Genomic DNA, 16,947 nt, shown 5'->3' with positions numbered 1-16,947 from the left:
CCAACCTTTTCCATTTAAGCAGTGATTAAGATATCATTGGTCTATCAAGGCGTTAGGGCCAAAAATGTTACTTTTCTGTAAACGTTGCTCCCAACATAGAAGTGTGCTGAGAGTAGAGAGAAGATTGCATGCTATGTTATCTAGCATGCCTGTCTAGATCTTTACATGATGTCCATCTAAATAGTACTGAATAGATGTAGTGCACTGCACACTGAATTTGATAACGTATAGTCACAGCTCTGTTTGTATCAAGGAATTAAATCGGGAGCTGCTTATTTTCTTGTGCATGAAAGAACATTGGTGAGATAGTGCTACCTCAGAGGAGTTCTGGAAATTAAACAATCAGCACAGCAAATTTTGAAGGTAAGCCATATTTATACCTTGAAAACTCAGGTTTGCTACATTTTCAAGTAAACAGCTAGAGCATATTGATATATTTTTGCGCTCAGTTGTTTCCTGTGTTACTTCTCTATTACTAGCCTTGGAGAAGCTATGGAGTCCAGCCCAAGTCTGGGTTCCCAGCTTGTGCAGAGCCTGGCATATTTTGCATCTATTAGTACACTGCCCTTTGTGCAATCTGCTCCATTCTGTGCAACTCTTTGCTACCTAGGGAGAAATTCTTTGTGTAAGATGGAGGGATGCCTTTAGCAAACCTTAGCCACATGTTAAAATTAGAGGTGAGGCCAAACTGCAACAGGAGACCCAAACCACCTTGGATGCTGATGAAACTCATATTTGGATCTTAATATGAGCGTAGAAGCTCTGACCCATCTTTATGAAAAGAATCTGAACCAGAATAGAAAATCAGATCTCCTTAAACTCTGGGGAATTTAGGGTGTCAGTTTTTCAGTGCAGACCAATCTCTTGGGCTAATTTCATTCACTCCTTGACTTGAAGACATAAGTGATAATAATTTCAATGGGAATTACGCACACACATTGGAGTGAAGAATGGATTGAGGCTAATTATGGCCTAAATTTAAAAAAAATGAAAAATGCAAGAGAAGCAACCCTGGAATGGGTGAGGAAGCCAAATCAGATGGGAAAGACAGCCCCATTACCAAGAGTTTGGGGGAATCTTTGGAATGCAAGGTCCAGACTGCCTGATTTGTTCACCTGGTCTGAGCCTGTAAAGAACATACCCCAGAGAACTGCATTACCTTAGAGTAGGGCAAATAACATGTAACCCTCCAGATTATTATCACAACTACCATGCCAACCGATACAGAATTTCTGAGTTAACACAATGTTTCCACTCTTTCAGCTCAATAGCAGAGTGGGTGTATGGAAATGTCATCATTTTGGCAATCAATCAAACTATTAAAGTCTCTGCTGAAAGGCCAAACAGATTCTGTTATGCTGAACAAATAGCTGCTCCAGACGAGGCTGCAAATGAGATGGAAAATGCAGCTCCTGCTGCAGTCTTAAGAAAAGAATTCCTCGCCCTCCCCAAAACCAGTCAGGGTGTGGTTTAGTTTTCAGTCTTCATTTATTGAGATGTGGATTTGTAAAAGAAGACGAGACATTAAAAATAGCACTTTCAAAAGGTTTTGTTGAGAGAGATGGTAATAAAACAAAAATAATAGTTTGTCCAAGCTCAGTTTTCCTCAGGGGCACCCTCAATGCCATTTTTGTTGTGGATAAGGAGTGACTGCTTTTCTTGGGACATTTGTGCACAACGGGGTATTTGTACCAGCAATGTGGTACTTACACCAACCTGGGGTGCAAAGAGAAGTCCTATTTTGTATTTATAGTGGCATCCCCAATACTATGCAAATACACAAAGCAACATCTTTATTAATTATTATTATTTATTTGTATTACAATAGCATCTCAAAGCTCCAATCTGGGGTCAAGAACCCATTGGTCTCAGGACAGCACACACATGCAATAAAGAAGACAGTCCCACCTCCAAAGAGCTTACAATTTCAGCATATGCTGAGAGGCAATAATTGGATACAACAAATGAATGGCAGTGGGAGAAGACACGGTCATAATGACATGATCATGTTTAGTATAACAAGCAGCTGTCACAGTATATCAACTGCCTGGCTATTTTTGAGTGCCACTGTGCTGCGGTAGCCAGCAAGGGTACCAGTTGATGCCACATGTAATGAAGTTTGCTTGTGATGTAGACACCTGTGCACTAAGGATGTGACTGACACCACCAAACTCATTTCACAAGGATTTCTATCCCTGCTAACCTGAGGTGGATTTGAACCAGTGACCAAGAGGTGAAAGAATCTCCCCTCTCCAGTTTTCTGATGATTCATCCTTCTCATGATGTTATTTCCAAGGAACCATTTACACCTTGTTTCTTCACAAGAAGTGAGATTGTTTCTATTCGTTAACTATCAAGATTAATCTGAAAAAACAAACTTGCTGATTATTTCTATGGACAACAGTCCTCCAGAGTCTTGTGCTCTTTCAGCAACTGTATATTTCTGGGAAGATGGAGGGGCATATTTCCAGCACAGAAACATGACCTAACTAAAGTTGTGAAGGTGGAACCTTATCTTAAAAATGGTGTCTGACTGGGATGAACAACATGGAAGTGTAGAAACTAGTTAGGGGAAGAGTGCACAGCCAATATCAATTGTGGTATTTTCTAACTTTTGAGTTCCTGGCTTTGCAACTTTAACGTTCTTTTGACATGAGTAACTTTGGTTTTGTGTGTGTAATAATATTAAAGTGAAATACGGCTAACAAAATAAACCCACTTGAAGCAGAAGCTTCTCAGCACCCCACAGATGAACCCCAGCTGCAAGATTCAAGACCAAAGTTTGAGGTTGTTTGGATCCTGAGGTTTGGCTCATCAAGGAAATTGAAAGGGTGTAGGGAGAAAGAGCTGTGAAATATGGATCTGGAGTCCTTCAGAGTTTGAGGTCTTCAAACACAAGGGACTGGCATGGCTCCAACTCTCCTTTTAAATTGAAAATTCTTCCTTTATTTCCCTAAATTTTTAAAAGTTAATATAATAAAGCACAAAGGGAAACAACAATGCTGCTTCTTCCAGGAGTGAATGAATGAGTGGCAAGGAAGAAAATGAAATCCCTAGTTGAAGATCATTTAGTGAAACATTGAGTTACAGACCCAGACACTTACACTGAAAGCAAAACACCAACTGTTCCGCATGAAACTGATGACTAATAAGAACACAGAGAATCACCCAGCATAATAATATAGCTATCACAGGTATCCTTTCCTCGCTCTAATGAGGCTAACTGGCTGATCTAAGCCATATGTTTTAATCATCATGAAAACTGGGCTGATTTCCCTTCTGTCTTAAAACAGCATTTCAATATTGGCTAACAAATCTACAGCTAATGCTACCCAGTTTCTGCAATACACATTGGCTGTGTGGAAACTATACTCCTTCCCCCAAGGGATAGCAATGAGTGGTTTACATTTGGGGTCAGACCAGGAAAGCCCTCTTTGTTTTCATTCACTTGTACCTTCAAGCCAACTTTGTGGCACTAAGTAGATAAAATTAGCGTCAAAGCTGAGTTTTCCAGTAACTAGCCCACGAGCTGTAATTTTTATGGGAGTTCTTTCTGTTATGGATTACCAGAAGTTTAGGATTCTTTCCAGCTGGAATGGAGCGGTGCGCACTCTCTCACATGAATGTTTCTAAGTTAAAACCTTCTAAGCACAGGCATAAAACAAAAGCCCCATCACCTGGATATAGCTGTCAGCTTGGAAGTGGGAGCAAAAAAGACATTTCCTGTTCTTTACAAATGGTTTTCCCAGGCAGTAAAGGCTCTTATAACTTGCACACCACCCCAGAATCAAACACCCTGTAAGTTTTGGTGCTATTTAGCTTTCAGTTGAGATGGACTTTAGCATAACTCCAGCCAGTTTAGCCAGTGGGAAGCTCCCCTTTGGCTTACCTCACAGAATTGTTCCCTCCAGATCATGAAGCTCCTCATGCAAGTCCCAACTGCAGTAACATGGAGGCTACACACCTACTAGCCATGTCTAGGTAGGGAATTCTATAAAAAAAAATGTGCTAGCACCAGTTTGGCTGAACTGGGGTTAGTACTGCTGCAAGTGCCCATGTAGACAAAATTGGGAGCAGGTGCTGTTTTTACCAACTTGTCCAATGGATGAGAGACTCCACTAACTGGTGAAGTCTCTTTTAATGACTTGCTACCAGTTGGCAGGCTCAGCAATCTCCAGTTTGTTTTCTAAAAAGCAATTGTCTGCAAGGTGTTCATCATACTGGAGACTGCTGTCCTGCTGCCCAAGCTTGGGCAGGCTTTTCAGCCTTGGCAACCGGCCTGGGAGAGGCACAAGGAGGAGGCAGAAATGCTCTATTGACTTCCTATTTTCCTTATTTTGTTCTTTGTGAAAGATGCTCCCCACTGTTAAGGATTGGGGAATTTTCCAAGGACACCTCAGTGCTATCTTATGCATTGTCACAGAGTTTATTCCTCAGCAGTGGCGGGTAAACTCTGTTCATTTGCTCTCCCCTCCTGCCTCCCAAACACAGCCATGCAAGACTTTGGAATGAGATCTAGTAAGCTGTGGCACAGTCTCTAGGGAAGCAATGTGGATTGGGGCACTTAGAACCAATATAGGCAAAACATCAGAGGACCTAGGAAACAGGCCTGCTTTGGCCAGGAGATGAACAGGATGATTTATTAGGTCTTTTCTGTCCCTAATTTCTATGATTCTGTGAACAAACCTCAAGCACTGCCTACCCTGCCTGCTCTCCATTAGCTGTCTCTGGCTTGGTGGGGGCCTAGCCCTGGCCATGGCATGATTGTCTGTACCCCAAATAGAAAACACAACTTAATGGGAGCAAAATGAATCCACTCAAACAAGAGCCAAAAGCTAGTTCACATGGACCTTCTGCAAGTCATCTTCACCTACATTTCTTTCCCCTAAGATAGAATTCTTATCTCTCTATCTCAATTACAATCTCCTTTCTGACTCACTCTCCTTCTCTCTTCTACCTGTGAAATGTTATTCTCTAAAGAAAAATACTCTCCACAAATAAAAGCCTGGTGAGGTTTGTTGCCCATAGTTCTTTCTTATGGATGAGAAACTCCAGATGTTTGGCACCCACAGAAAGAGTAGTTTATCAGAAGACAGATTTCTTTGCAATGCCTCAGTGAGCACCTCCCTGCTATAAGCCACTCCTAATAGAATTCACCTTAGTCTCTTCAATGCTTTTTCTGTCTCCTAAATTACAGCTAAGTAAGAGGGCAATTAGGTTTCAACAATTAAAATGATTTACTTACCACATGTAACAGCCGGAGCATCTCCACATATCTGCAGAAAGAGACAGAATTATATTAATTGCCATCAAGCTAGCCCTGAATGAATCAGGGTGGAATGCACAGCTTCATTTGCAAGATAACAACCAGATTTTAACAGTGAACTCACACTTTCTCCGAAGACACCAGCTCCTGGGCGATGAGGTAAGCTCTGGACTGTCCTTCTTTCTGTTGAAAAGGAAACCACAAGTGTTAAGAAATCTCCCATCCCAAAACAGAAAGGGCCAGAGAATGTCCTCAATCTACATGATCCTTGAATCTGAATCACAGGGTTGGAAGAGCTCTCAGGAGGTCATCTAGTCCAACCCCCTGCTCAAAGCAGGACTAATCTCCAGACAGATTTTTGCCCCAGATCCCTAAATAGCCCCCTCAAAGGATTGAACTCACAACTCTGGTTTAGCAGGCCAATGCTTAAACAGACTTCAGTCCTTGAGGCTTTCCATTCTGTGTTTGCACACTGCCTAGCAGAATGGAGTCCTGATCCACAACTGCAACTCTGCTACCTCATATAAATAAAAAATATACAGTCTGAAATGGGGGTCATGCTCTCAAGATTCAAGAAGTTGTTTTGGTGCTATGGACTGACTCCTGACCTTAGTGAAGTCAGAGAGAATTTTCCTCATTGATTTCAATAGGGCAAAAGGCAGAAAGGTAATTTCATGACTGCAGGAGGCAAAGCTCATCCAGTTCTTCAGGCCAATCATGTGCAAGGAAAAAGTTTTTTGTTTTTTAAATAGTTATATTCAAACTGTTCCCACTGCAGTGCAAGCTACAGACGCAAACAATTTCAAGGCTTTATTGCGTGCTAAGGAGATTTGATTAAATTAAACTGTGGTACCTATATCCTGAAAGCAAACAGTGCAATATTAAAGCAAATAACATCACTTTGAGATCACAGTGGAATGCATTTAAATCAGCAGAGATCTCAGAGGACACAGAAACCTGCCAAAGAAGCAATGGCATGTGTTCTTCAAGGCTCAAAAGGCTAATTATGCTGCTTTGCTCTGGTTTCATGAATCATTTGTTTTTAATCTATTTACTTATTTAGTCTATTATTTATTTAGGACATTTTAACAGGTTTACAAATCATTGCCATATAAATATCAGAGCAAAATGCTATCAATACAAGAATGAGTTTTTGTTTAGGGGAAACATTATATAGTGATATAACAGCAGGTTCCTCTATTTAAAAGGATGTTACCATATTACAGAGTGAGCCTCTTACCAAGGTAGAAATGGACAAAGTGTTGAAACCTTTATGAGAAAGAAATCTTATACTAAAGTAAGTTTGACTTACACAGCAGTGATAATAAGGCAAGGAAGCAACCTTCAATGAACAAGATGCCATACAACATGCCCATTTATTCTTAACAAGCAGGAGGCAGCATCAAGGTGTATTGTTTAAAGGGACCAGGTGTGTCATTATTCCATTGCTTAAAGAGCCTCCTTTAGAAGGTGGGAGATGCTGAGCTGTCGTGCACTAGCTGGTTATTGTAATTCAGGGGCAGCCTGAAATAGTGTCCTTCATCCCATCAATTCTGGATGAGAATTGCTTGGGTTGTTAGGGGTCATGTGAAATCATTTAATTCAGCCCCTCAATGAGAAATTTGTAGGGCCCCGGACCAAAATCCCAGATTCAAATTCCATCAACCTTTGCTAAAGTTTAGAGCACATTCAAGCTTGGCAGTTCATCTCCAGTGTGTAAACATTAGTACAGAAATCTGAACAGTAATTCCCCAAAGTCCCCCAGCCTTTTGCATCTCTGAACAAGTAATCTTGTGACATCAGTTTTTTTTTACCCAATGTTTCGCTCCTTCCTGCTTCACTCAAACTGGAAATAAGAGAGGTTGAAAACAGCTTATGGGAAGATTTAAGCATTCCCTAGAAGTGCTGGAAACTGAAATCCAGCAGCATGATAGCTGGACCATGAAAACCCAGATGCAAAATTACGGAAATGAAACCAACCAATCTTGTTTCCATGCCCATCCTTAATAAATCACAAAAAGAAATATTTGGAATAAGTAATGAAAAGCAAAGTTACATTTTAAAAATTCTTTCAGTTTTAAGGTGCTGTGTCCTACACAAGGATTATTTTTTTTAAAAGTAGTGCATTTTATATTGTCAGTGCCCCTTTAATATAAAAATGTTCAGCAGCAACAAATGAATCCTAAAACTGTCTATAACAGAGCAACAGAGGGTTATTCAAAACACGCTGCAAGTAAATCTCTTTTTACTGTACAAATGAGTAAAGGAAAGGAATGACTTTCCACCAGGAAAGTAATCAGGAACCCCATTTTGTTAGGTCACGGGTTCTCAACCTGGGGGTGGTGATCCCATAGTGGGGAAGATTATGACCAGGTCTGGGAGGGTTGCTATGTAGAAAAGGATATGTACCACTATGTGAGGTGAATGAGACTTCAGAAGAGAAGGAAATAACCTGTCTTTTCCCTCTTTCATCTGCTTCACTGCAATTTGATGGGGAGCCAAGTGGAAGATTTAGAGACTCAAAGAAATTAGTGATCTAATCATTTGTTAGATTCAGTCATCTAATCCATCTCTCTGCCAATACAAGATTGTTGCCTACAGTATGTTACCTAGTGCTTTGTTGATTCTTTTTTAAAATGGTCCAAGAGTGGTGCTTCTCCCATTTTAATTTGGAGACAGTTCTACACAGTTGAACAGATCTAGTATAAGCATTTTTTCCCTGAAAGTCATCTTTCCCTTTGTTAATTTCAGTCCACTATTTGTAGTATGCTCCTTGTACTACACTATATTTTGGTGTTTACACTTATACAATCATTCCTAAAGGGTACCCTGTTTCTCTCTTTTTGTCACCAGTGATGATACATGGCATACACTAGTGTTGGCACACAGGAGCTACCATATGTCGCTGGTCAGCATCAGAATATTCTGGGCTCTTTTTCTTCCTTGCCCTTTTGACTTGCAGACATAAATCAATTGAATGGGGAATTTTATTTCTGGATTACCAAACCTAATACTGGCCAGTTTGCACGTCCTCTATTGACAGGCTTGACCAAGAAGCAAAGTATATTTCACCGGTGGTGGGGGGCCCCCTCGCCTTTGTGTATACAGATTGTCGCAGTCTGCAATTCTACTTGTGATTAATATGTCTTAGTCGAGAGACAAACACTGGGACCCCCTGGTGTCCACATGACCAGTCTAGGGCAAGTTTTGAGACAGTGTCTCTAGGCGTTGCCCCTCTTGTGTTATTTAATTACTGTTTGCTTAACCAGGAAATGAACTCTGGGATTGACGACAGTGTCCGGAGACGGACTTCTGGGAATAGTGGGAGGTAGGGAGTGCGGGTCCCTCAACTATCAACTTTCTAAAACAAAGCCCAAGTGATTATTAAAACATGACTGAGCTACCCTATTTGTAGTGATCTTTACTGTGTACTCTTCAGCCCAGCAGTAAGCACTTCTGTACTCTTCCTCCCCAGGCTGCTGCTTCAGTAGCTGTGTACTCCAATCTCTGCTGTTTGTGTGTACTCAGCAGATGGATCTAGACAGAGGATTCTGGCTCTGTGCCTAACCTGAGTCTTGTTGTCCTTATTAGCCTCATCTGCCCCACAATCTAAAATATATGCTAGTATACAAGCAAAATGGTTCCTCAGATTGCCTGCCCTCAACAGGCAAGGGAGTTGTCATTTGATAATGAAGCTGCTCCTATGTCAGGATATCACGTATACCTTCTGATAGTGAGATCTCTGACTTTGGTAATGGTCTCTTGAGGGATGTGGTGGAAGCCTCATTGCTAGGTCTTTAAAACTGGACTGAACAGAGCACTGGAGAAGATGCTGGGGGAGCACTGCGTAGACAAACTACTCTAAGGCCTTTCCATCTCTAAATACTATGAAATCTTATTGGTCTGGGGAGGGCCATGTAGTGCCCTGTTTGTTAAGCATGTGATTTCCATGCTGCTTCCAACTCCCATTGGCCTACGGGAATAAAACCAGACTCTCTGGATTTGAACTATCTCTTGAGAGAGAGTGCAAAGCAGGAAATCTATCATCAAGCTGTCTTGCACATTTTCCTAGACCAGAGATCGGCAACCTTTCAAAAGTGGTGTGCCTAGTCTTCATTTATTCACTCTGATTTAAGGTTTCGTGTGCCAGTAGTACATTTTAACGTTTTTAGAAGGTCTCTTTCTATAAGTCTATAATATATAAGGTAAACTATTTTGTATGTAAAGTAAATAAGGTTTTAAAAATTGCTTAAGAGAGCTTCATTTAAAATTATATTAAATGCAGAGCCCCCTGGACCGGTGACGAGGACCCAGGCAGTGGGAGTGCCACTGAAAATCAGCTTGCGTGCCATCTTTGGCACACGTGCCATAGGTTGCCTACCCCTGTCCTAGACAAAACTGATATCCAACACCTACCCAAAGAATATGCTTTTGTGACTCTATCCAAAACTGTACCCAATAGTTGGGCCACAATATTCCTCATTCAATGGCAATCTCTAGTTTGCATATCAAACACTGCGCTTTAACTATCATATGTGGATACTAACAGCTGATTGCAAGTCACTTGACATAACCTATTCCAGTTCATAGATGGCACAATAGACAGAAGGGGCAGATGTGGTGCCTCAAATTACCAGAAGCATCTAATTAATACACACAGACTCTGTATTAGGATAAAGAATCAGCAGATTAATTGGTTACACACTGTGCATGGTGAGATAGCAACCTGAAACTTATGGCCCAGTCTTCTGCCAGAGCAGTCAATGAGAGCAGGATGGGAACCTAAAACTCAAATGGCCCTGATTTTGCAAGCCTTTTGCATACAGAACTCCCATTGACTTCCGAAAGACACGGAGCTCACTGTACCAGACTTGGAAATGTTGAGTTTGCTCAGCCTAGGCACTATCCTTCATTTAGAAAAGTATAAAGCCACATCAGTGGATTATTTCTTAAAGATTGAAGGTCTTGCTGGACAGGAAAAAGACTACTTGACCCAGAAAGCAGCTAGCTCTGGTGTATCTCTATCCGATCTCCCTGCTCTATTAGTGCTTCAGAGCCTTGTTCTAAGAACTCCTCCACCTCCTTGCATTTCTCATCTCAGTCTCCAAGCTCTCAAGGATTACAGCAGCATGGTCTGGTCACAAGGGAATGATGATGACCTGGATATTCTCCACATGACCCCTTTTCAATTCATGGCACCCCTGTGCTCTGATCTGGGTCACAAAGCAGCTCCCAAGGAATGTCCTCCTGACTGAGAATTAAGGTCTCACAATATGAAATGGAAACAAGATAAAATGAAATAATAAAAAGGATTAAATGAAAGAGAAAGAGAAAGAAAAGAAAAATAGATATTGTACTATAACAAAACCATGGCCACCTAGAACAACACATTTGTCATTATGATATATATCGTGGCCACCCAGAACTTCACAGTGACAAAATATACAGAATTCAGATTCTATCCCGCTCCAAAAGCATAGGCCTTGAACCAATGAGAACTCGCCTCTCAGCTGTTAGCAGTATAGGTTTTATGACACACAATTCAGCAATTCTGATTCCATCCTGAAGAGGGCAGTGATGTGTGCACACACATGGCCACAAACACACACACACACACACAAACTCTGATTCATTACAATATTAAGAAAACTAAAATCAACTTTTTTCTTCAGGAATTGACTGTCAAGTGTTAATGCTTTTAATGTTAATACTCTAACACAATTACTATATTTATTACCTCAGATAAAAATAACAACACATACCATGTATAGCTGCTTTCATCAAGGATCTCAAACTGCTTTTACAAAGATTAATGAACTATGTCTTACAATCCTCCCAACAGATGGGACAACTAAGGCACAGAGATGCTATGTGACTTGCCCAAGGTCAGTTTCTGTCTCTAAGCAAACTCTAGCAAACAGCATGATTCACAATTTGTGTAGGACTCCACATCAAAGCTCTAATGGCCTTCAGTAGACCAGTAAAAGGAGGGTGGCAAGAGTGCTGGAGAGGCAGACCTTGCCTGCTGAGACTGGAGACTCCAACAAGGGTTGCCACCCTCCAGGATTGTCTGGGAATTCCCCAGGAATTAAAGATAATCTTTAATTAAAGATTATGCCATTGATCAAAGCTCCAGGAATAAGTCCAGCCAAAATTGGCAACCCGAACTGTGTCCTCTCCCGACATTCTTCACGTTGTTATTTTCCCTTTCGTTGCTCTCAGAGTGCAATTGGCTTGTTTGAGACAATGTGTGCTCAGGTGGCATCACACAGATAAAGACAGGAAAAGTCACAGACAGCCTGGCTAAAAACAGCAATTTTCTGCCTTTGATTGAATAGACATCTATTATTGATATTATTTCATTGTCTGCCAGGGAGCTGAATAACATGATGAATAATGAGGAAACGAAGGCAGTGGGCTGATGCAACAGCATTGCAGGCTATCAAAAGCCCATACACATCAGGACCCATGAATGCTTCACAACAGAGTTGCACTTTCACGGGGTGTTAACATGCACAAGGCACATTGATCACATCCTCCCATCCCATTGTCTTACTCTTGATGGCGGTGGTAGGGTCTTTGCTTTCCAGTGACCATGCTCCCTTTTTTCCTGCAGGATAACCTCTTTCCAGGTAGTTGTAAACTAGACTTGATGATTAAAGTCTTGTTTCTGAGGAGACAGTTATTGTTAGGAGAGTCTCAGCTGCCTGCTTACAAAACAGACAAACTAGGAATGGGCCAAACCAAAGGTTACCAGTGTTGTGGAAAAGGTCTAGAGATCAGCTCAATGGTGGCCAATCAGTTCTTTCACTTTTGCAGACTAAGGTCTAGATCTACATGGAGTGCACAAGCAGGGAGCACAAGACTGTGGCACTTGTGTGCAGGGGTGAGCAGAGGTCATGTGTGAGCCCAGCTGAGGTTCAGTGCTAGGCTTAGTGCTCTGCACTGAGCAGTCTTTTGGGTCTCAAGTCCCTTCTGCATCTACTTCCTTAATATCAAGGGTTCAGGCTAAAAAAGGGTGATGGTGAGACTAGGGTGAGCAGAGTATGAGCATGTCTGAGGAGAAAGGGAGGTGGAGGTACCATTCTCAGCATGCTAATACAGCACTTAAGCATCCTGTTAGGTTTCACTGCTCCAGTTAGACAGCAGTGGCATGGAAGAGACAAAGCTATAAACTCACTGAGGCAGGAACGAGGTTTTCCCTCTCCAGAGCATCACATTTGACTGTATTTATGTACTCTGCACCTGGGCTGGGCAATACCAAGCCTAAGACATCTACTGGACCTGTCAATACCCATTGCCTACCACTCATCTGCTTGCTTAACATGTCACTTGCCCAAGTGCCAGTGCATAGCATGGAAGTGGACATCTGATCACACATTTCATACATGACACAAGAACAGGGAGATCCAAGTAGCCTGAAGTATTAGCACTTTGTTCCCTAGTTCTCAGTGCTTCAAGAAACAGAGCAGTAATAAGAATGTTTTGTGTTTTGTCAGAGGCAGCATGGAGTAGTGCATAAGGCACTGGACTAGGAGTCAGGAAAGCTAGTTTTCATTCTTAACTGTGCCCCTGGCCGGCTGTGTATCTCTAGCCAAGTTGCTTTGTCTCTCTGCTTCCCCTCCTACCATTGTCTGTCTAACTGCTTTAGATTATAAATTCTTTGCAGCAGGAACTGTGTGTCTGTACAGCACCTGGCACAATTCTGCTGTCATGATGATCAGAGGACTTTAAAGTGATTTATAATATTAAATAACCCTCACAACACTGCTGTAATGGAGGTTTATTCTTATTAATAATTTTATAGATAGATAAACGGAGGTACTGAAATAGCAGGGGCCTTGTTTGAGGCTGCAAAATGAAATAGTGACACAGTTGGAGATGGAACCCCAGAGAGTCGTCTTCCAATGGCTTGCTCTTGGGGCTCGAGTGCAACCTGTCCTGGGGAATCTGTTCAGTTACAAAAGGCCAAACGTCGCCCATTAAGAGCTGTCTAAATTTGTCGCTTCCTTACGGGGCATAAATCCATTGCTCCCAAGTACAGCTTATGTTTGGGTTTTGTGTGGGTGTGTGTGTTTCAGCGTATGAAAGTTAAAGGTTTGCAAAACAGAGTGATTAATGGAGCCTGGAAACTGACCCCACCCAGTGGAAAGATAAGGAACAGCAAAGGCAATTTGACATGCAGTAATAGTGAGATGGTTGCTGCCTTGGTCTTGCAAACCTTTGTATTCTAGCCTGATATTCCTTCATTACACACAACACAAGTTGCCTCTGTGTACTGTGATGGTTCACGGCCTTCCCTGTCCCACCGCTGCCTTACATTCCTGACACCTCAAAGAGGATCATGGTAGTTTATCTCCAACGCTGCCCTCAGGATCAAATAATTTACCAATTTCCTCTATTAAGCCTTCGCTACGCCAAGGTATCCACTAGCATTACACAAAGGTAAGTTACCTGTATTAGGTGACCACTTCTCCAGCATGACCAGCATTGGATCAACATATAACAGCACCCTGTCCTAGGTGAGCAGCTAAAATTATTTGGGACATCTAGGGCCATAAGGCACAGCCTGATTCTACTCTCGTTTATACCATTTGTACACAGCTGTAGGGCTAGTGGCGTCAGTGGAGTGCCTCTTGATTTCCCCCAGTGTGAGGGGAGGATCAGACCATTTGTGCACTGCTCTGTGCATAGTTCCATGCATCACTTCGTGTTTTTATTCTGAAACACTAAGCAGTAGTTAAATGTGATCAACTTTACTATTTTATTTTCCCTATACTGAGGTTAATTGGCAGACAGATCCATATTGTGGATGCAAGTGGCTCTCTCTGCATTTAAATATGGCTTTATATTTGTATTACAATGAAAGCACTTCAGTATTTGTATTCTGATGCTTTATAAACAATCACATTATTGCAGCATCAAACTAGGCTAATTGAATCTTTCCTGGGAATCCCTTCAATTCTTCATGTCAAACACCCAGCTACGTTTATTAATAGACCCTTCTTCCCTGAGTGCTGGTTTATTGTAGCATTCACTGTATATCACCCCTGAGTATAACAGGAACACTGAAATAGCTGATGCTGATACAATATTCCCTAGCGAGCTGATATTTACCCTGTTACTACTGTACCCTTCCAAAGCCGCCATTGTATAGGAAGGTTGGCTCCTTATCAGCAATGGTGCAACTTGTCAGTCTAAATGCCTTCCATTGACTACTAGGGCTATTTTAAAGCCCATTGCCTTTTCCTGTGACCAACACCCTTTTCGATGTGTGCGACACCCAGGCTGGGTCAGGCAGCCAGACATCACAAAACATAGCCCGAGGCATCCTCCTGCCTTGCAGCTGTCAATTTCCCTTGGCCTGGCTTCCCAACAAAGGAGGCTGGAGAAGTTAACTCCCAGTTCAGGGGCTGCATCTCCACTACATCCCACACAAGCTCACACCCCACAATCTTTGCTTTACAGCCTTATATTGCTTGATATTGGAGTTTTGTGGCTGCAGTGAGAGCGCATGCATTGTTGTGGGTGTGTTGGAGGTGCACGCATTGATGCGTGCATCCCCATTGAACCCTCCGAAAAGTGCTTCTTTTTTACTGGGCTTTTGTTTGTCTTTGACAGAGCTCTCAACATGCTGGCACTACAATGCAGAAGAAGGATGGAGGTGTTTCAAGGGCCGGGGAACTGAAACCATCCAGCAAACTCCATTGGATTTGAAGTTCCCCAAATGAACCCCAACTCTGGCCCCACCACCCGTTCCAATTCGCCCCCAGTTATTAAAGCTTAAAATGTGACCCCTAGTCTATAGCATCCTCTCACTTGCTCTTTTCATGATCCAGTGTGGAAGTGACTCCCTACACACAGAGTCTCTTGTCTTCGTGGGCAAAGTGTCAGGCCTAGCAAAGGAATTGTCCTTGGAATCACTTCAGTTTCAGGGTGAAGACTGCTGAGGAGATAAAGGTGTAGCTGGGAATGGGATCACATCAGGGAGGGCAGCTTGTCTTAAGTGGCAGCTAGGAGGGATGATCTGGCTGAATATTCCCGCTTGGACTCCCAGAGTCCTGACACTAAAGTCTGAGGCCTTATCTCTGGAAGAGTAGTTAAATTTAAACCTAGGTTGTGGTTCAGACCTTCTAAGTGCAGGATCCTCCTCAAGCTTTTTGGGATGCTCTGAGGCATTCAAAGCAAAGCTAGCATGGGAGAAGCCCAAAGACTTGTGCTTCTCCAAACCTTCTCTGAATCTCGAGAGAACAACACTGGGCTGGTTATCTCAGGCCATGTCTACATCTAAAATTTTGCAGCGCTGGTTGTTACAGCTGTATTAGTACAGCTGTATAGGGCCAGCGCTGCAGAGTGGCCACACTTACAGCAACCAGCGCTGCAAGTGGTGTTAGATGTGGCCACACTGCAGCGCTGTTGGGCGGCTTCAAGGGGGGTTCCGGGAACGAGAGCAAACCGGGAAAGGAAACCAGCTTCGCCGCGGTTTGCTCTCGCGTTCCCGGAGCCACCCTGCAAACCGCAGGGAAGGAGACCTGCTTGCTCTGCGGTTCGGGGAACGAGAGCGCAAACCGGGAAAGGAGACCAGCTTCGCCGCGGTTTGCTCTCGCGTTCCCGGAGCCACCCAGCAAACCGCAGGGAAGGAGACCTGCTTGCTCGGGATTCCGGGAACGCGAGAGCAAGCTGGGGAAGGAGACCAGCTTGATTACCAGAGGCTTCCTCCTTCCACGGAGGTCAAGAAAAGCGCTGGTAAGTGTCTACATTGGATTACCAGCGCTGGATCACCAGCGCTGGATCCTCTACACCCGAGACAAAACGGGAGTACGGCCAGCGCTGCAAACAGGGAGTTGCAGCGCTGGTGATGCCCTGCAGATGTGTACACCTCCTAAGTTGCAGCGCTGTAACTCCCTCACCAGCGCTGCAACTTTCTGATGTAGACAAGCCCTCACAAATGCAGCCCTTCTGAGGGCATCGTCTTGTTTCTATTTCTGGTCCTGTAGGAATTTCAGAGAAAGCTGCAAAAAGTATTAGCATAGGCAAAGTGAGAGGGCAGTCTGAGTCTGCGGGTTAGTGGGGTCTGAACTGCAAGTTCATATCCAGATCTGAGCACCCCTAAAGTTCACAGCTATGCGGTTAGTTCATCTCACTGTAGCACAAAGAACCAGCACCAATTTTAAGTCTGGATCAAGTTCAAAGGGTGGGATGGATTTGGTTTGGAAGTTTTTCTAGTACTGAGTGAAGGTTTGGAAATGAAAAGATCCCTTATGTCACTTGAACCTGTATATGCCTATACCTAACTGGAACCCAGATTTGCCAATTGCCATCCCTAATTCTGATACTTTCCTCTATGCAGGCAAAGAAGACTCCAAAATCCATTGTTTATCCTTCAGAGTCTGCAACAGAAAAGTCAAGTGTCACCTTCCTACCAGTTGGATGGATGTAAATAAATAAGCATATGTAGCAGGCACGCACATTGGGGATGATTCCAGAGCTCCTATAAATTAGTTAAGCAGGGGGTGGAAAAAGAGACAATCTCCCTCAGTTATGTAAGAGAAGTGCACCCCTTTTGGTGGTTTTAACCAAGTAGAATCACAGAGGTTAAAAAAACGACAGCATCCTCATCTGGGAGTTTTCTAACCTGATACCATCTGCCAGAGATTTAAAGAAGGGGATTCAAGTGCATA

General features: G+C 42.8%; 1 protein-coding gene across 4 annotated transcripts in view; it reads right to left on the bottom strand.

Annotated features, from left to right (window-relative positions):
- FGD5 (FYVE, RhoGEF and PH domain containing 5) overlaps positions 1 to 16,947 on the bottom strand; it is a 153,363-nt gene that overhangs the window by 63,732 nt on the left and 72,684 nt on the right. For all 4 annotated transcript variants that reach the window (XM_030570192.1, XM_030570190.1, XM_030570193.1 and 1 more), the window contains exons 4-5: positions 5,391 to 5,449; positions 5,246 to 5,276 (exon numbers count right to left, since the gene is read on the bottom strand). In XM_030570192.1, coding sequence (XP_030426052.1) covers positions 5,246 to 5,276; positions 5,391 to 5,449 — 90 coding nt within the window. The remainder of the gene's footprint in view (positions 1 to 5,245; positions 5,277 to 5,390; positions 5,450 to 16,947) is intronic.

This window comes from Gopherus evgoodei, chromosome 7 (assembly GCF_007399415.2).
Source record: "Gopherus evgoodei ecotype Sinaloan lineage chromosome 7, rGopEvg1_v1.p, whole genome shotgun sequence".
NCBI classification, from domain to species: Eukaryota; Metazoa; Chordata; order Testudines; family Testudinidae; genus Gopherus; species Gopherus evgoodei.
This window is presented reverse-complemented; position numbering and strand designations above follow the sequence as displayed.